The 20,980-nt window shown below is 39.6% G+C and overlaps 3 protein-coding genes and 1 pseudogene across 3 annotated transcripts in view; 2 read left to right on the top strand and 2 right to left on the bottom strand.

The window, feature by feature from the left end:
• Positions 1-1,310, top strand: part of LOC143864846 (phospholipase SGR2-like) — a 38,425-nt gene extending 37,115 nt beyond the window's left edge. The window contains exon 21 of the mRNA XM_077375705.1: positions 813-1,310. Within this exon, the coding sequence (XP_077231820.1) occupies positions 813-1,056 (244 nt within the window). The 3' untranslated portion in view covers positions 1,057-1,310. The remainder of the gene's footprint in view (positions 1-812) is intronic.
• A 1,210-nt stretch (positions 1,311-2,520) lies between these two features.
• LOC143864710 (uncharacterized) lies at positions 2,521-4,223 on the bottom strand. Its single transcript, XM_077375488.1, has 2 exons — positions 3,689-4,223; positions 2,521-3,226 (listed from the first exon to the last, which is right to left on the bottom strand). The coding sequence occupies exons 1-2, from the start codon at positions 3,743-3,745 to the stop codon at positions 2,627-2,629; spliced, it is 657 nt and encodes a 218-aa protein (XP_077231603.1). The 5' UTR covers positions 3,746-4,223; the 3' UTR covers positions 2,521-2,626.
• Positions 4,224-11,824: 7,601 nt separating this feature from the next.
• On the top strand, positions 11,825-12,903 carry LOC143864908 (mitogen-activated protein kinase kinase kinase 2-like; annotated as a pseudogene).
• Positions 12,904-14,764: 1,861 nt separating this feature from the next.
• On the bottom strand, positions 14,765-15,767 carry LOC143864907 (F-box/FBD/LRR-repeat protein At1g13570-like). Its single transcript, XM_077375770.1, has 2 exons — positions 15,016-15,767; positions 14,765-14,771 (listed from the first exon to the last, which is right to left on the bottom strand). The coding sequence occupies exons 1-2, from the start codon at positions 15,765-15,767 to the stop codon at positions 14,765-14,767; spliced, it is 759 nt and encodes a 252-aa protein (XP_077231885.1).
• Positions 15,768-20,980: the final 5,213 nt, after the last annotated feature.

Below are 20,980 nucleotides of genomic sequence, written 5' to 3'. Positions count from 1 at the left end.
TTAGGTTAAGGTCTAATATTTATTTCTAGATTCTACTGAAAGGAAAAACCCTTTTAAAAAGCAAGATGAAATGAGAAATTTATAAGCAAAGATCAAATGAAACGTTTAGGATTCATAATACAAGAAACTTCTCTGTTCAGTAGTTTAGCACGTCAGATCATGCTGTTGAGGAGTGTGGCTGACCCCTCCATCAAATAGTGGTTTGAATGACCAATCCTAAAGGGTGAGCCAATTGAGTTGCTGTTGTCTCAATGCCTGGCCTTTCTCCCTTCAGTACAACTTCCTTACCTCCCAAGTCCTAGTCCTATTTTTACACGTACATTGTGTCGAGTCGCTTCCTTGATTTGCTCAGTTTACTTCTAAAAATATCAGGATCTTTTTTTCTGCTAATGCGTTTAGATTTATATCTTGTAAATGACTAATTGGTGGGTTTTGTTGGGTTCCCAACAAAAGCCTAGAGCAAAGAACAAAAACAGATTTTACCTTTCAAAAAAAAAAACAGATTCTCTCTAACTCTGCGCATGTTTTAACAAACAAAAAGGGAACCAGGTTTATTAGGGTTTCTTTTGATCTTATTTTCACTGCCCTTTTAGTATTTGCTTGACAGAACGTGCTACTGAAAGAAACTAACCAGAATCATGAGAGAAAGCTCTGATGTTTTGAAAACATTGGTCTCCTATACTTTGTGTGCTTTCTCTTGTTTGTTATTAGATGCCGTCTCTAATAGGGAAGCTACCCCTCTTTGAAAAGATCAGTGGATAAAAATATCTGTTGTTGGTTTTTCTTATTATTTGGTGTTATTGAGTGCGCAGAAGCTATTGGCGGGATCCAGACACCGCTCTGTTTATACTCAAACACCTATATAATGATATACCTGAAGACCCTGATGTCGATGAACAACCTGACATTTCCGATCCGTCAAAAAACCAGGGAAGACCTGCCGGACTAATTTATCAGAAGGATCCTATTGACGAAGATCTTCCTCTAACATTCTCCGACAAGGAATTACTCAGGGAGTTCTCGAGGAAAGCGAAAAGGGCTCTGAAAAATTCGTAACAAATTCGCCAACTATCTTTTTCACAGTATGAGAGGTTTGAATTTTTTTCTCAAAGAGTAGATAGGCTTGTAAATTGTGTTACATATTGAACTGTGGTGTTCTTTTTCGCTCTTTTTATTTTTAATTTTTTTGAGTAGTTAGAACACTTCCTTTTTTCATTCTTTCTGTAAATAAAAATGTAACTTAGAAAAATATACAGATTTGGTGTATATTTGACAGATCAAGTGATTTATACAAAAATTACATTAGCACCCGTTTTTCTTTTTCTTCCCCAAGCAATCAGCATTACATTCTCATTTGGTTCTGTAAAACATGTATTCCTTATTTTCTTTCTTTCTATAAAAAAAAAAGCATGCCATAATGGATCTGGGAGGGTCTGCAGGACCCGGCCATTTGGCCAAGGTAGAAAGGAGTCATATATAAATAAAATAGGGGTGTGGTTTCTGAGCTAGAGCTTAGAAGACACCATCTCCCGTAGTAGTTTGACTCATCCAACCCATTCATTGTATACTACCCTACCTCACATAGATAGGGTGTTCCTAACAAACCAGCTCCATACCATAATCATAATCATTCAATCTATAGAACCACATGTTCTAGCCATCCATTTTAAACATCTACAAATCATAACCCTAACCATAACTTATAATCCTAACCATAACCGTAACCTATAAAATGACTGGATTGGATAAGTCAAACAACTATGGGATATATGATTTCTGAGCTCACCATTTCCTAAAATAAGTATCCCTCAGGAATTTTCCCTGTACATCCCAATTTTTTCAAATATGCAACAACTAGCACTTGCAAAAACCAGCCACAAGGGTGCCCTCATTGGATCCTCCTCAGCATATTGCATTTATAACGACACTGAAAAAGGTAAAAGTAAAGGAATAATAAAAGCTATGTGTTGAGGTGGATCCAGTGAGGGCTTCGCTTGTCGCTGGTTTTTGCAAGGGCAGCCTTCAGTTTAGCATTCCTCTTAAAATCATAACTTCTTAAAACAAAATGCTCAGTTACACTGGAAACATGACTTCCCCCTCCCCCTTTTTTGTTTAATTTTTTATCCCATTGAAACGGTGATATGATAAACATTAACGCCATGTTTGGGAGTCATGAAAGTTTTTCCATGGAATATTAGTTTTTCAAGTGCGGAGAGAGAGAGAGAGAGAGAGAGAGAGAGAGAGAGAAGTGGCTGAGAAACAGGTAAAAGAGAAACTATCCTCAAAATAGCGTTTTTGTTTTCCTTATTTTTCACCCACTTGCATCACCTCCTCACTTATACACACTCCCGACCCGACCCCTCTCTCAATAGTCAATACTCGGTGAAGTAATTTTTGGTGGAAAAAAATTCATGGTTGCCAAACATGGCCTAAGGCTAACATCTTTTTTAGGAAAAATGTAGAGAGAGAGAGAGAGACTTATTTCTCTGGTCATATAAATATTTACATACACAACACGGACAAATCTATATGGCACAAGCCACCCACACAATTAGGTTTCATTTCTTATCCTTAAAACCCCAAAACATACATTTTCTTCTTTTTAGTTCCCTATTGTAACTCTTCATCAATAAAATTTCCCACCCTTCAGCTGCCTTATGTTTCTTCTCTTGGATCTCTTACTCCCATCCCTCTTACCCCATCCTACTCTTGTAACTTCCATTCCTTCTCCAATGGGCAAAATTACTGACTCAACACCTCCAATCCCTTTAACAACTTGTCCATATGAAGCTCCAATCTTTCTATGGAAAAAATTATCCACCACAACTACAGACCCACTTGGATTCATGTCAATAATCTTATATACTTTCAAATGGTCATGGATTCTACAATCGATAATCGCAAAATCAATGCATTTGTATTGCTTGATCACTTCACATGGATCCCCAATTACGAATTCCACTGAATCTTTGATATCAAAATCCGCAATTCGGGTCTTTGCTTCGGAAAGTTCTTCATTCTTGTGGAGAATGCAAATAACTCGGCCTCCCGTCTGCTTCGCAGCTACAGCTAGAGCAATTGTCAATGGTGAGATACCACAGAAAGTGATCTCCACCATCAATCGAGCCCGAATTCCTGCCGCTAAGGCCGATATGTACTCCATGCACTTGGGTTCGACCCGTCTCGATTTTCCAAGGTTGCCATCTTGAGTATAATAATCCTTGCACTAGACACATTATACAAACATTGTTAGATACACAATTACCCATTACATTCTGACACTAAGGCCATGTTTGGATTGCACGAATTTTCTTGAAAAATTGATTTTTTTTTTTAAATTTCCTACTTTTCAAGTACGAAAAAATGTAACATGAGCCGACCCTATTCAATTTTTACTTAGACGGTCCTTCGATTTACGATAATATCCCTCTAAATTAACCATAATCATAATGTTTCTCTCTAAATCATGAAAGAAACAACTTTCCCAAGAATTTTTTTTCTATCAGAATTGATTTTCTTGCAATCCAAACATCTCCATGGGTTGAAGAATGATAAAAAAAATCATATAATTCACCAATATAATGTCATAAAGTTAGAAATTTGTAAAGAATTCATGAAAAATGCAATCAAGAACATCAGAAATGAGAAGGAAACTGAATAGAAAGAAGGAAAGATAGAGAAAAATTACCAGCTTGAGGGTTTGTAGATAAGCTTTCATTGCATGCTCAGGAGACCAATACTCCATTGAAGGGAAGAAAATGCAAGGAAAGAGCTTACTGTGAAATATTACTATGATTTTGATGATAAAAGTTGGACGAATGTGAATGGGTTCATGTGCATATTTATACACATATGGATCTTGGCATTAAATGGTTCTTTCAAAGTTAGAATTATTTTTCTTGCAAGAAGGATTAGGATTGCCATGAAATTCCAGTCTTTGACTTGTGTGATTTTGCCAGGTAGCATATTGAAGATTTGGAGGATGGGATTTTTCTTGCAAAGGTGGGAGAGTGGTTGCATCTTGTGAACACTTTCATGTGACCAATCCCACATGGAAAACTAGAAAATATCATTTTTTAGGTGACAAGTGTCTGCAAGACAAGATACTTGCATGTGAGGAGTGGATGAATGACACGTGGATGGCTGTAATTCAGTTATGGAGAAAAAATCAGTTCTATAGTTTCAAGTGTTTCAGTGTCGACACGTGGCGCTCTCGAAACGAAGGGCTGTGATTCCTCTAAGGAGGATTGATTACTGTAGTTTGCCAGCTCTCATTGGTGGAAGTGATGGGGCCCATTTGACATTAACATGACCTAGACCATTCTAATGGGTCCCATTAAACATTAGAGAAATCGAACGGTTAGATCTGATAATCTGGAAGTGGATTAATGTCAATATTCTTTTAACTGTCCCGTCATAGCATCGAATGGATGATTAGGATCGTCCCGTGAGACTGGGCCATTGCATCTCCTTAGAGTTTTGAGTCATCTTGCTTCTTGATGCCATGTGGGTGTCTCAATGTAAGGCCCATTGGATTAATGGTTCTGAGCAACCCTTTGGGTCCCGTATTGGCCTATGCATGCTTAATCGAGACCGTTGATCTTTTAATGTAGTGGGAGACCATGCAATAGAACAGTTAGATAATCATGGAGTGTCATTGTGGAGTGCAGATATCAATTCCCTCTAGTATAGTGGGAGAAGTTATAATACCATTTGGGGCCCGTTTGGATGCCAAGAAGATTTTGATTTGGAATTCTCACATTTGCAGCCCTTTTTGCATTGACATTTGGATCCTGATCAAATCCTTGAATTTCCAATTCAGTGAGTGACAGTGAAAAAAAATGAGATTTCTAAATAAGCTGTGGAGATAGCTCCTCAACCTCTCCCTGCAACAGAAATTACCCCCTTCCACCCCCCCCCCCCCCCCCTCTCTCTCTCTCTCTCTCTCTCAACATGAGCTGGCAGATCTATTCATTTTCCCAAATCTGAGGTATCCAAACGGGCCCTAGTGAATCCAAATTCTAACTATCGAAGCCATTCATTTCTTGGCCTTCAATGTAAATAGACAGTGTCCCAAAAATCTTCTTCATAGGATGTTCCTAAATCTACAATCCACAAATCGGACCTCCACAAATTGGAGAATTAGGATCATCCTATGGAGAATTTTTTTGAAACACGGCCTAGCTTAGATCGTCCGAATGGACGGTTCATAACAAAAATGGGCATGAATCCGCGTAAAGTGTTCAATCCAACTGTTGGGATTTCCTAATCAATGTGGCTTTCAGAATATGCTTTTATCTCTAATTTAAATGCAGGGACACAAATAACAAAAAAATGAAATATAAAATAGTAAATAATATTTAAAGAGATTGACGATTTAATGTAAGGCCCACAAAATCAATGGGCAGGATCAATCAATCTCAACTAAGATGTTACACAGGATCAAGCACCTCATTACATTATAGGAAAAATTGCCAATGAAGGAGATCAAAATATGAGAATTGCCAAGTGGGGACATAATATTGAGAAATTGTTTGAGAGGGACGACATGGGGTTATCAAGTCTCTGAAAGGGGGGGTTATCAACCCTCTAAATGGGGTTATCAAACTCTCAAAAGAGGGTTATCTACCGTCTTTAAAAAAATTTCAAAAGTGTGGCCCCCGTTGGCAATTCTAGTATTTTGATATCCCCCATTGGCAATTTTTCCTACGACCGGCCCAAGTGGATCATTCTACAACCGTCAAATGATCAAACATCCTTTACGCAATGACCAAATTAGCCTCCATGAAAAATAACATTTCCAAACCCAATATAACGGCTACCCACAGGAAATGATATATTCTCCTCATTTTCTTCCCTGGGCCACCCCCTTTAGTGGAAAAAGAGCAGTTATAAATATACTATAGGGGTGACCCGGGGAAGAAAAGGAGGCGAATATATCACTTTTCAAACCCAATAAAACGGCTACACACAGTTCTAAGTTCTAACCCTATTTCACAAACCACAACGGCTTGCAAAGGAAAGAGCCGCGTGTCAAACACCCATTAAACCTGCCATGTTTATCCAATCAAACTACAAAATTCCCACACTCAGGATCTCCAACGGTTTCCTCCTCCTCCTCCTCCTCCCTCCTTATAAAAAAAACAGTCTCATTCCTTTTCTCCTTCTCCAACCCAACAAAAAACTAGAGAGAGAAAGGAATATCAAAACCTTCTTTTAGGGTTCTTCGTCATTGGGCGGTTTTCCGAGCGAAAGGAAAACCGCTCTAATGCCAATTTTCGCACCATTTACAAACAATTTGTTATGGTCAGAGCTGCTGCCCCACCGAGATAGATCTCTTGGGTACCTTTTCTTCTTAGTTCTAGCTATGATGGAATAAAAACAACAACACAACAGAAACAAAAAGATAGAAAACCACAAGTGACAGATAAAAGATGTTTCTTCAATGTCCTTGAAAAAATACACAATAATCCCCTTAATTACACCCCTTCAGAAACACCTAACGGCTACATGCCAGCTCTCCATAACTGACTCCCACAATCCCCATCTTATTCGGACTCACAATCTAGCAACTATTTTTATTTGAAAACAAAAGCACAAAACAGAAACACTCAACCCTAACAATGACAACCTAGACTCCTAACTTCTAGGCAAGACTTCAACAAACTCATCCTTATCTGCATATGTGGCTTATTGGATTTTTTTATTTTTTCCACATCAATCCCCTTAATCTCTCCCAAGTTGCATCTGCTTCAGGGACACCTTCCCATTGCACCAAGACTTCAACATCTGCTACATTCCCTCTCTTAACCAGCCTCCTAGATAAGATAGCTTAAGGATAAGGGTGGAGACTCCCATCTTCATTCAATGGTGGTAATGTAGGACTGATTGGAATATGCTCTCCAACCTTCTTCTTCAACTGAGACACATGGAACGTGGGGTGTATTTTGCTTCCTTGGGGCAGTTCCAAACGGTATGCAACTGGACCCACCTTTTGAACAATTTTGAAGGGCCCATAGTAACGAGCTGCAAGCTTGAACGACCTCCTCATTGCCACTGATGCCTGTCTGTAAGGTTGCAACCTTAAATAGACAAAATCTCCCTCTTGAAAGGTCCTTTCGGATTATCAGCAAAATGCTTCATTCGTTCTTGAGCCGCCCGGAGATTTTCTTTAACATCACGGAGAATCTCATCTCTTCTTTTAATTCTTCTTCCACAACTGGCACCCTTGAAGAACCCGGAATACATGAGAGCATAGTTGGTGGCGCCACTCCATAGACTGCTTCAAAAGGAGACATTTTAATGGCAGAGTGGTATGTGGTATTGTACCACCACTCAGCCAATGGGACCCATTTAACCCATGTTTTCGGGTGAGAACATGCAAAGCACCTCAAATAATTCTCCAAACACCGATTTAGGACCTCAGTTTGGCCATCCGACTGAGGATGATACGCTGAACTCATTCTTAATTGAGTTCCTTGCAGCTTGAATAATTCCCTCCAAAAGTTGCTAGTGAACACAGGATCCCTGTCGGAGACAATAGTGGAAGGTAGTCCATGTAACTTGAATATATTTTCAAAGAAAACTCTAGCCACCCCTTGAGCTGTGTCCGGATGTGAGATTGGAATGAAGTGTCCGTACTTGGATAACCTATCAACAACCACTAGAATGGCAGACTTGGTAGTTGAGATGGGTAGTCCTTCAATAAAATCAAGGGAGATGTCTGTCCAGATTTTATCAGGAATTGGAAGGGTTTGCAACAACCCAGGAGATGCTACATTCTCATATTTAATTTGCTGGCAAATTTCACACTCTTGAACCCAATTCTTTATTTCCTCATTCTCGGCCAATAAAAAACCTTCCTTATTTTCCTCACAGAGTTCTGAATTCCGCCGTGGCCACCAGTTGGTGTATGGTGGTGCTCTTTGAAAATTTCATTTCTCAAAGGAGAAGCGGACCCCAAAACAATCCTTCCTTTCCTCCATAAAACCGCATCTACCTCCTTATATCGAGCTGAATTTACCTTCTTTTCTTCAATTTTCCTCTTTAAATTTTGAAGAAAAACATCCTCTACTAATTCTTCTCAAACTCTCTCAGCCCACGTAGGCACAATGGTAGAAATTGCAAAATTCTCTGCTTCTTGGACGCGTGAGAGAGCATCAGCCACCGAATTATCAGTTCCTCTTTTGTATTCAATTTGGTAGTTATAGCCCATTTAGCTTAGATAACCACCGTTGTTGAGCAGGGGTAGCCACCTTTTGTTCCAACAAGAATTTGAGACTCCTCTGGTCTGTACGAATCACAAATTGCCGTCCCAATAAATAAGGCCTCCACTTTTGAACTGCCAAAATAATTGCCAATAATTCCTTCTCGTATGTAGACAATGAGAGATTCTTTCCATGCAATGCTTGACAGTAGAAAGCAATGGGCCGCCCCATTTGCATTAGAACAGCCCCCACTCCGACGCCACTCGCATCACATTCCAAGATAAATGGGAGAGCAAAGTTGGGAAGGGCTAAAACAGGAGCTGAAGTCATTGCCCTCTTCAAATTTCTGAAAGCGTGTTCAGATTCTTCACACCATCCCCATGCATCCTTCTTCAAAAGTGCGGTCAAAGGAGCTGCAATTTTGCCGTAATCTTAAACGAATTTTCTGTAATATCCAGTGAGACCCAAGAACCCTCTCAATGCCTTCACAGATGTGGGTCGGGGCCATTTAAGCATGGCAGCCACCTTATCTTGGTCAACAGCAACACCTTGTTCAGATATCACATGGCCTAAATATTGGACTTCAGACAGCCCAAATGAGCATTTAGATCTTTTAGCAAATAGCTTGTGTTGGCGCAACACCTCCAAAGTAGCTCTTAAATGCTGCAAATGTTCGTTAATAGATTTGCTGTAGACTAAAATATCGTCAAAAATTACTAGCACAAATTTCCTTAAATATGGCCGAAATACATCATTTAAGAGCCTGGAACGTTGAGGGTTGCATTAGTGAGGCCAAAGGGCATCACTAAAAATTCATAGTGACCCTCAGGTGTCCTAAACGCTGTTTTGGGAATGTCTTCCCCTCTGACTCTGATTTGATGATAGCCAGATCTCAGATCGAGCTTACTGAAGACCGTGGATCCATGTAGCTCATCCAAAGTTCATCAATAACAGGAATAGGAAACTTGTCCTTTACAGTGACTTTATTCAAAGCCCTGTAATCGACGCACATTCTCCAAGATCCATCATGCTTTCGAACTAATAGAACTGGAGAAGAAAAGGGGGAAACAATAGGGCGGATCACCCCAGACGACAACAATTCTTTTACGATCTTTTCAATTTCAGATTTTTGAAAGTAGGGATATCTGTAGGGACGTACAGACACGGGATGAGCTCCACTGATAAGGGGTATGCAATGATCCTGAGATCTTGATGGCGGTAGTCCCCTGGGCTCTTCAAAAACATCAGTAAACTGATCCAATACTTGTTGCACCTTCAAATCAACCTCAACAGGCTTGGGCTGAACAACCATATTGTAGAGCTGTAGTACATAAGCCCGATCAGACGCCTTCAACTGCTTAGACATTTTTTTAGACCCAACAACTTCAGAGTTGGAAGATGGAATACCTTGCAATACATGGTCTCCTTCCTTCCCTCTAAACTTCATAGATAATGATGAAAAATCCCATAACACTGGGCCCAATGTCAACAGCCATGCAGCACCAAGGACTGCATCACATCCACCCAACGATAACAAATAGAAGTCCGCCTTAATGGGCACTCCTTGAACTTGCATTGCCACTCCCTTGCATCTGCCGCTGCCCTTCAACTTCTCACCATTGGCCACCATTACTTCAAATGTGGCATCTGACTGTGTTGGGAGATTAGCCTTTTGTATGACCCTGGGATCTATCAAATTGTGGGTTGATCCACTGTCAATGAGAATAGTGAGCTTGCATTGTCGGAGAGTTCCCACAACTCTCATCATCTGTGGTGCACGGGTCCCTGCAATGGCATGTACAGAGATTTCAGGTGCTACCCCATCATCCCCATCATCATGGTCGGGCTCCTTCATATCGTCCTCCGTAACCACATCCTCATCACTATCCAATAAGCCTTCAACCCAATATAATTTCTGGGTTCTACAACGATGACCTGGAGTAAACCTTTCGTCGCAATGGTAGCAAAATCCCTTTTCCTTCCTTTCACGAGCTTGGGCCGGGGTGAGCTTGGTAATGGCAGGGACTGGAGCCCTAGATGAATTGGCAGGCTGTTGCATCAAACGGGGCCTAGCTGCTTCAATTTTAATACTGCACCGCCTCACATTAACCTCCTCCTCCTGCAATCGGGCCAGGCTCAGGAAGAGTAGTTGGGCCAAACTTTTGAACGCCGAGCCTGATCTCATCCCTTAATCCACTGAGGTATACATCAACAAGATAATCCTCAGAAAGACCTTGTACGCGATTTGATAAACGTGGGAACTCCCTTTGGTACTCCAAAACCGATGAAGTTTGGTGAAGCTTCGACAATCGACCCGCATAATTTTCACTCTTGTCGGGCCCAAATCGAGAATCCATAGCTTCAACAAATTGCTTCCAAGTAGCTGTAGGTTGATACCCAACGTACCATTGGTACCATTCCAAGGCCTCTCCCTCCACGTTAAAAGAGGCTATGGTCAGCCATTGTTCTTGTGGAACTTGACGATAAGAAAAATATTGTTGCACCTTGAAGAGCCACCCAGCAGGATTGGAACCATCGAAACGTGGAAACTCAAGCCTCATTGAACGGGTCTGAATCCCTCCATTGCTGCCAAAAGATTGGCCAACACCAGGCTGCACCTGAGACCTTCCAGTTGAGCCTTCATCGTCCCTGGGAACAGTTCGCAAGTCATCCTGTTCCTTGGGCACAGTTCGCAACTCATCCCAACGGTGGATGATCTCTGTCAGTAACTGGCCATGCCTTTCAGACGTTTCCCGCAACTCATCTTGCACATGTTGCAGGCTCCTCATCCTCTCATCCATCTGAGCACCACGTGTGCCGTCAGCCATTCCCTCGTCCTGCTTTGATACCAATTTGTTATGGCCAGAACTGCTGCCCCACCGAGATAGATCTCTTGGGTTCCTTTTCTTCTTAGTTCTAGCTATGATGGAATAAAAACAACAACATAACAGAAACAAAAAGATAGAAAATTGATCTCAGAGGGGAGATTGCACCACAAGTGACTGGTAAAAGATGTTTCTTCAATGTCCTTGAAAAAATACACAATAATCCCCTTAATTACACCACTTCAGAAACACCTAACCGCTACATGCCAGCTCTCCATAACTGACTCCCACAATCCCCATCTTATTCGGACTCACAATCTAGCAACTATTTTTATTTGGAAACAAAAGCACAAAACAGAAACACTCAACGCTAACAATGACAACCTAGAATCCTAACTTCTAGGCAAGACTTCAACAAACTCATCCTTATCTGCATATGTGGCTTATTGGATTTTTTTTTTTTCCACATCACAATTCCAGCGACTATTCGGGTGTAAATTGCTCTATTGGGACGATGAACCCTTACAGGTAATCCAACAAAAAAAGAAAAAGAAAAAAAAAGATTTATCTTTCTTCCTTTGCGCAAGCTATCCTTTTTACTATTAAAATCTTTGCGTTTTGGTTTCTGGGTATTACAAATATTAAACCAATATAGACAATCAATTCATTTCAATTTAAATTATCTTTCAAAAACTCGAAATTTGTATACATTTGAATTAGCGATTTTCTACCCAATTTGAATACCAACTATCTATTTTCCTACCATTTTTAAATCTATTTTTTAGAGAAAAAATGGCGAGAAAGAATTCAAATTCTATTCAACCTAAGCAATGGGAGCAATGGGTGAAGGGGAATGCAGTTGGGTGTGGATCTTTTGGGTTGTCAATTTGGCCATGAACAAATCCAATGGTGAGCTCTTCATAGTGAAATCCGCTCTGTGTGAGGCCGGATTTAAGTCTCTAGAAAATGAGGCTAATATTCTTGAGAATCTCAATTCATCCTACATTGTCCAAGACCTCGGGCACGATTTCTCCGAAGAATCAAATGGTGAAAGAAAATTCAACCTCTTCATGGAATACATGGCCGGCGGGAGCCTTTCCGACATTTTGAGGAAATTTGGGGGTGCTCTAGAAGAGTCTCCGATCATACACCAAAGAGATCCTCCATTGTCTTAATTACCTCCACGACTGTGGGATCATCCATTGCGATCTTAAATGCAAGAATGTGCTCTTGGGTTCGTCTGGAAACATCAAATTGGCCGATTTCGGGTGCACCCACAGATTGAATTCTTCGAAAAATGACTCGAATTCGAAGAACTCTGGTCAATCTTTAGCTGGTACCCCCCTTTGGATGGCGCCAGAGTCCTAAAAAACGAAGGGCTAGATTTCGCTTCTGATATTTGGTCTTTGGGATGTGCAATCATTGAGATGGCCGATGGACGGCCTCCGTGGAGCGATGTGCTCTCCAATCCAATGGCCGTAGTTTACAAGATCGCTTGTACCGATGAAACCCCAAGACTTCCGAGTAATTTCTCCGAGGAAGGATAGGATTTCTTGAGGAAATGCTTGCAAAGAGACCCAAAATTGAGGTGTAGTAGTGGGGAATTGCTTAACCATCCATTTGTTTCCGGGAATTCGTCGGGAAAGTGTTTGGACAAGGAGGATTCTCTCTCGCCTGCGAGCATCTTGGACGTCCGAGATTGGGATTCAGATGGTTCAGAATCAGAATCGGAATTGGAAACTAGGGAGGAATTTCCGACCCAGATTCAATTCTTGACAAGGTGTAGCGAAGGAGACTGTCGAACGATGATTCATCGGAGAGAGATCGATTTTGCGCCGTCAGATAACTGGATTGTCGTTAGATCTGGTTGAAGGTTTCAAACACACACAAGGTTTTAGGAGAATGTATACATTTTGACAATAGTGATTTGAATGTACATTGTCTAGTTTTAGATAGACAGAAGACATATGGGTTCCTTATATATTTTTAAGGGCCTATTTGTGTTGTAGTTTTCTGCAAGAAATAGTTCATTTCAGCAATCAATTGTTCTTAGAAATCTAATATAGTAGTGACAAGCCACACTATATTTAGTTTCTAAATTGAATTTTATGGTTTAGAAACTGCCTATGTTACAAGGAAGTAACCTGGACCATGATGCTCAAAATTGCAAACTGAAACAAGAACATGGAGGCCTCATCTATCAAACTCACAGCTGAAGAGATGAATGAACTGAATGCCATTATCGGAGAAGGTACGGTAAAAAAGGGTGATAGGTATCCTGAAGCAGCATATATGAAGGAATATGTCCCAGTGGTGGATAGACACATTAGAAAATATACCATAGTGTGGGTAACCAAACTCACAAAATAACTAAGTGTGGAAAGCACAATAGAAAGACCCCAAGTGTGGTAAGCCAGGCTAGTAAGTGTGACAAGCCACATTAATCAAATGCCTTGGGTATAGAAAACCATATTTAAGAAATATTTCAAGTATGGAAAACCTTACTTTAAAATTTGCGAAATTATAGGAAATCCCAATAGCATGATCAGATACATGTATTCATAAACAATAGCAACGGTAATTTTAATCTTTTGTATGATTTTCTACTTCTTAAGTGCTTTCTGTCAAGGACGAAGCCAAGAGGGGGCGAAGGGAGAAGAGAATGTGCCATAAAAAAATTTCCTCATTTGAGCTTAACACCTGGGAAGAAAAGAAAGTGTGATAAGAAAAAGGAAGGTGCAAAAAAGGCAAAGATTGGGGGTCTACTTTGTGGAACTAGTCAAAGAATTCCTCGGATTGGCATGGGACCAAAGTCACTTGGGTCGCCCCATGATGCTCTACAAGTTCAATGATATGGATTACACATAGATGTATGTATGATGTCCCTATGTGGGACCCTAGAGTTAATCATCATCCAGAGTATTTCTGTGTCAAACTCGAGGGAGAAGATGGAGATGAACAACAAAAAAACAAAACAGGTTTAAAATGCCATTTACAAATAATGACATGGAAGGTATTTAAAGCCTTTTCTTATAAAGACACCGTAGATAACTTTCCTTACAAAATGACAGCTAAACAGCCCCTGGAATTTGAAAAGAAGCCACTGGGACATCTTTTCATTCTTTTCCCTTTCCCGTGGCCACATAAAAAATATCCCAACAGTTGGTTGTTCTAGCATCGATAGATGTATCCGGTATCATAAAGACATCAGTCTTGGAATTGGATTAAAATAACCTAAATTCATGGACTTAGCTTGGACATGAAGGATAGTCGTCAATGTCATCAATTTGCATTTATCATAATTCAAGAGTAAGCAAGGTAATGGTGGAAAACTGCATACTTTCAAGATTAAGTTCACTCAAGTGAAATGCATAGAATGTGAAATAGTCATCTACACAAATTCATTTCAAAGAAATAACTACTTCTGTAAAAGTAATATCCGGTTTGTACCATGCATAGAGTTGTGACACACGGATAGATGCTTGTGAAGGACAAAAGTTTTTCAGGTTGAGCAGCATGTTAGTATTTATTTAGCATGAAAAGAATTGCTCAACGAGATAAGAAATTTCCTTTTACTCTCCAAGTGCATCTCTTATCACAGCTGCTAGAACCAATACTCTTCGCCACATGCGAATTTTAACAGAGTATGAGAAGACGCATTTAGTTGGAGTAGCGATTTCTTTTTACTCTATCTATTATTCATAATGTTTATTATAAGCAATACGCATCTCCTTAAGCACTGATACATTTATAAGCAATATTCAAAAATTCCTAAATCATGCTTAATGACGAACTCACTGAAGTTTTACCCTAATTGTGACAAGGTGATGCTTCGTACAATTAAAAAGTTTGAATTTCTTCCAATAATCCAGATCAACAATTAAAAGGCATAGAATTCCATAATCTGTGATCAAATCGATATGAAAAAATGACCTACCCCAACATGAAAAAACAATTGGGGGGGATCGACATGTGCAGCATACCTCAAGGTTTTGTCCTCCTCAGGATTGTTGCGGTTTGAGATGGCATTCTTCTGGTGTATGATCAACGGCGAGTCTGAAAAAATCAAAATCTGTAAAGGGTTGCGAATCTCAATCTCGAGATTTTTTATAGGACAAAACCACAATCGCAATTTCTTGAGAAGATTACAAGAGAACAATAACTTCGCAACCATATCTTCAGATACTTCAACTTGATCTAAAGTTAGGGATTCGAGTTGGCGTAAACCCACAAAAGTAGAGACAGAATTCAGTATGCAAGAGTTCAGCCTCAATTTCCGCAAAGACCCACAACAGAAAATACTGTTGGGGATCTTATAAAGCTTCCACGTATTCGGGTTATAGAAAACAAGCCTTTGGATTCCTTTCGTGGTCAGGAAAGAAAGGAATCGGTCCATGGCCGAGTGGCATTCATCTAAACCAATGGGTCTGATTTCGCAATTTTGAATTGACTCGTGATTGTGAAGTGAAAGAATCTGATCAACGATGCTGACCCATTTCTGGGTTTTCTTACCAAAATCAAATCCAAAGGTATAGGTTTTTGGTAAGAGTTGAGAATCAAGAACGAGATGATGAAGGGAAGTGAAGAGATATCTCCACCTTTTTGATAGAATAGAAGCTCCTGCGGCTTCTCTCATGGGCAGAAGAGAAAGGATTGATACAAGAATATGATCAGGAAGTTTGCTGATTCGATCTTCATTCTCACGAAGCCGACGAGAAGCCCGAGTCTCTACCATTTCTCCTCAAGAAAAACCCTAAACCCATCACTCTCGTTTTTATAAACGGAAGTTCCTAATTTGTAGTTTCATGTGTGGTCGTATTAATATACCTGTATTTTTTAGGTAGTACAGTACGGCCGAAGTCATACGATGATCCAAACCGTCCATTTGTTGGGCCACAAGGTGAATAGGTTGTGCCCCAAAAAATTCATTTTGGGTTAGCCTATCACATGTGGATTTTTTATATCAAGAGGTTTGAAGTTTGAACTCATGACCTTTTGCTCCGATACCATGTGTTGGTTACTCCAAAAGATTTGCTCCGAGACCATGTGTTGGTTACTCCAAAAGATTAAGCTGATGGAGAAGGTGTTATTATATCTCTTATACTTTAACAAAGCTTATTATGTCAACTACGAGGGACAAAAGAGGAGGTTGAAGAATGACCTTCAAAAGGTGGTGACGAATGATTCTTCTTGTGATGAATCCAAAAATAATTGGTTTGGAGTTTATCGAGTATTCTAACTATTGCAATGTGGCAACCAAGGTATAGTTTCATGTGCTTAATTGGTTTGGAGTTTATCGATTATTTTAACTACTTATGGACGTGCTTACAGCGCTATGTATCATATTTCATGTTCTTTATTTGGAACTATAGATGGTTGGTTCAGTTTTCCTATATTCACCTAAGTAGTATATGTAGATAGTTTTTCTTTTATGAGAAAACAGTTCCTACACATATGTGTAGAGAGTTCTTTACACACTAGCTTAAAATACAGTGGGGCCCCACATTGTTTGGGTGATCAAAGCCATCCATTTTAAAAGCCCTCACATAGATAGGGTGTCTACAAAAAATCAGATCCATAGGATCATCCCAACCCTACGATTTGTGGAGGTAAAATGGATGTCTTTAAACCTTCACAAATTAGTCCATTTTTTGCCTCCACAATTCGAATGATTCGGATGATCCTATGGATCTGATTTTTTGTGGACACCCTATCTATGTGAGGGCCTTAAAAATGAATGGTTTGGATTACCCAAATAATGTGGCCCCCATTGTATTTTAAGCTAGTGTGTAGATAACTTATCTACACATATGTGTAGGAACTGTTTTCTCTTCTTTTATTTGCCAACAGTTTCTGTTGCTTCTGAAAATTTTAAAATTTGGATTCCATGTCTGGTATAGCATTTAAATGCATTGACTTTATTTTTTTCAGAAATATTAAATGTATCACTTTTTCAGGCAAAGGGTAAGAATATAGGCAAGATGAAGGAATAATTGAAGAGATGCCAGCTTGTCGACAGATATTAAATATTTTTCATCCCTTTCATCCTGTGGCATATAGGTTTGTCCACATCACATTATTACCTTATTGCAATGAATTAGCTGACACTTTGAATTCATTATCGACACATGTGTCACGTCGTGTCCACACACGGGGACACTCCTTTGGACACTTTTAGTTTGTGGAATGAATACCATATTTATATTGTTACAAATTATGATTTTAATCAATAATTTTATATGTATGTACATGTCACTAGTTCTAGATTTTTAGATGTTACCATGCCAGACAACTCGTATCCGTCTCGAACCCCAACATAGATTGCGTATCTACAATCATGATTATATATACTTTCTATTTTAGCCGTGTCCCCGTTTCTAAATTTTGGGGTTTTTTCGTGTCCGTGTCGACACCCGACACTTGTTTCCGTGTCCACAAATAATAGATGTACATACACATATAGGGGAGTTTTAGTGTGTCTTCTTCAAGGGCATATTAGCATTTTCATCAAATTCTTCAATTAGGAAGTCCTTTTTTCCATGTCCGACACTCTGTGTCTATGTTGACATGTGACACTCGTGTTCGTGTCCACAAATCATCACCTTATTTAACTTTACATCTTTATGTATTGCAAGCCTCTGATGGTGCAATTTTGTTAAGTGTTTTTTTTATAAATTTGTTGAAATGGTGCAAATTTGTTAAGTTTGCAATATCTTTATATGGGAAAAGTGATTTATCTATGTATGTGTGTACATTGTAGTACATACACATATAGGGGAGTGTTAGTGTGTCTTCTTCAAGGGCATATTAGCATTTTCTCAAAATTCTTCAATTAGAAAGTCCTCTTTATGTTTGAAAAAGTTACAAGTCATGACTACTTTAGTTATTTCTGCACGCATCACACGTCTTCTTTAAAGAAAAGATCTCTATTTCTCTCGGTCCATATCTCTCTTCCTCTTTCTGTCCAACTTTCTATAGAATTTCGTAGCACCACATTAGTGGAAGAAAATTGGAGCAAAACCCTGCATTTTCTAAGCTGCAATACACCATGAAAACCCCTGTCCTGCTCCTTGAGGACACTGGCAGTGAGATTTGAGATGCTAAATTTCTCCTCTCCATGATTGAAAACCCTGCAACATAGAATTTTTTAGGCTACAAGAAACTCAATATTGCATGTTTATTTTTGAATGAAAGAAAGCGCAAGGATGGAAACAATGATTGACAATGGCTTCCTTGATGGCAATGTTTGGTGGTGGTGTCTGCGATTGATATGATGGATTTAGTTACTTATGCACACACCAGGGCTAGGGGTGTAACTTGGGTCGGGTTGAGGCCAACTTGAACCTGACCCGAAGAACCACTTACTCAACCCGAACACGACTCGACCTAAGGTTCAACCCGACCCGACCCGAGGAACCCTTTTATCCAACCCGAACCCGACCCGACTCGAGTTCAACCCGACCCGACCCGAGTTTTTAAGCTTAAAAAGGGCGGCCCAGTGCATGAGGCTCCCTCTATTGTGGGCTCTGAGGAGGGCTAGATGTACGCAACCTTAACCCTACATTACAGAGAGGTTGTTTCCGTGACTTGAACCCGTGACCACAGGTCACAATGGAGCAACCTTACCGTTGCTCCAAGGCTCGACCCAACCCGAGTTTTTAAGCTTACTAAAATAAAAATAATAATAAAAAATGTCGGGGTCGGGTTGCCCAAGTCCTCAACCCGAACCCGACCTGAACTCAACCTAGGTTGGGAAACCCGAACCCGACTCAAACTCAACCCGACCCGACCCGACCCGACCCGACTTTTTTTCGGGTTGAACCCAACCTGAGTTGCACCCCCAACCAAGGCTCGTCACTAAGAAGCAACAAAATGTACCATGTCATGTGCAGAAGAAGACTTGAGAGGCTAGAGAACTGGTACATTAAGAAGACAGATGAAGATAAAAGGGTTTCAATTTGAAATTCTACTTGGGAATTCACTGTCAAATCGTTCTACCATCGGATAGTACCATGTCATGTGCCCTCATGAGTAGCCAAAGTGTGGAGCTTCCAAATGCACCCAAAGGTCCATGCGTCTGGATGGATCACTTTCCTTGTTAGAATACAAGAAGTGGATCACCTGCACAATTGGCATATGTTGATTATTGACCATTGTGCCCTTTGCATTGAGGCAGGTGAGACAGTGGAACACACATTTATTCAATGCAAACTGCTCAGGAAGGTGTGGAGTAGAATATTAGGTATATTTGGCCTGGCTTGGGTATATTCCCATCCAAGCTCATTGATCTCTTGGAGTGCTGTTCTGTAGTGCCCTATAGAAAAAAGTAAAGATCCTTTGGAATTTTATATATCTAGCTACGATATGGGTTCTATGGAAGGAGAGAAATGCTCATGTATTTAGAGGTTTTGTGAAAAGTGCTCACTTTTTTTTCTTAAAAATGATTGCCCTAATTATTTCTTGGGTGAAGACTCTTCCCTGCTTCAGCTTTGTGTCTGCATTCAATCTCTGGAATGAGTGGAAGGAGATTTGTTTTAGCATATAGCAAGGGATTACAGTATCACATGAATGGGAACCGCGTACTCCGTGTCAATTGACGCTCAATTTCGACAGATCGAGTACAGGGAATCCAGGGCAAGAAGGATTAAGTGGAGTTATTTGATATGAGAGCGGGTCAATGAGATGGGCTTTCTTGATTCCCATAGGGACCACTTATTCCAAAGAGGTGGAGGTTAGAGCAATTCATTTGGGCATCATGCTACGAGAGAGATCCAGAGAGTTATTATGGACCAAGTGTTAGTAAAGGGAGACTCTGTTAATATTATAAGATAGCTTAAGGGGTTCCATGCCTTCCCATGGAGATTTGCTCCTTATTTTGATGAGTATACAAGATCTAGTAGAGGGCTCAAACATTTTCTATCACGCCAAGAAGTCACTTAATAGCAACGTCGATAGGCTAGCTAGGGTAGGGGACAAGGGCATCTAAGGAGAGTTTAGAGATGTGATTATCTCCCTCCTTGAGGATCTCCTATGATTTTTGCTTGCCCCTCCTGGCCTCTTTTGTCGTTTGTTTTTGTTTCCATTTTATTTTCATTTTATTTTATTTGGAACATCAAGTGTGAAAACTTTACAGGCATATGCAAAAATTTTAGAATAAGATACGAAGAAAAGAGAAAGTATGATAAATATTTTTTTGGCCAATTGCTAATTTTATTCTGTGGTTTACCTTAGAAAAAATTCTTATTGCATTTGGCATTTATTTCAAGTATTAAGAACAATGATTTTTGGCAGATTATTTGGTGCATATATTTCTTTTAGATCCATTTTCCTACTAATTCCTATATCAGTCCATTTAATTTGAAGTTGGAAGGATTGAGAAGCTTTCAAGAAGATTTTATGATGCTTACTTATTTCTGTCTTGCAAATTGGGACTCATTGATGATTGGTATTATTTTTTCTAGTCAATTCGTCATGATTGGAACTTCATTAAAGCATCCAGAATTTATTCATATATTTTCTGTATTTGGCTTCTCTAGAAACGACTTATGGCTATGCCAGGCTTATTCAAACAATTTTTGGTTAATTTTAAGACCTCCATAGTCCTTTATTTCCTAAATAGACCAAGGTTTTAAATTTACGAACATATGGAAACATATGCAAATGATAGAATTTTAAGATGAAACTTTAGGAAAAGATAGAATAAGCACAAATGCAGTTAAAAACCATCACATAAGCAAGACAACGATCCATAATGCTTTAACAACATTGAACACCTAGAGACATAAGTTGTCCTGTATCTTAAGATAATTCAGTACATACCACATTTCACATGCAATTCATATTATAAATAATACATACATCACATTTCACATGCAATTAATATAAATATAACTATACGACACATGCTAACATAGTATACCACTAATATACTTTTGGCTTTGTTTTTGG

The sequence above is a fragment of the Tasmannia lanceolata genome, unplaced genomic scaffold, assembly GCF_043159265.1.
Source record: "Tasmannia lanceolata isolate RefF3 unplaced genomic scaffold, GAP_Taslan_0.1 ptg000054l, whole genome shotgun sequence".
Taxonomy (NCBI): Eukaryota; Viridiplantae; Streptophyta; class Magnoliopsida; order Canellales; family Winteraceae; genus Tasmannia; species Tasmannia lanceolata.
Note: the sequence above shows the minus strand (reverse complement) of the source record. Positions and strands in the feature narration are given on the sequence as shown.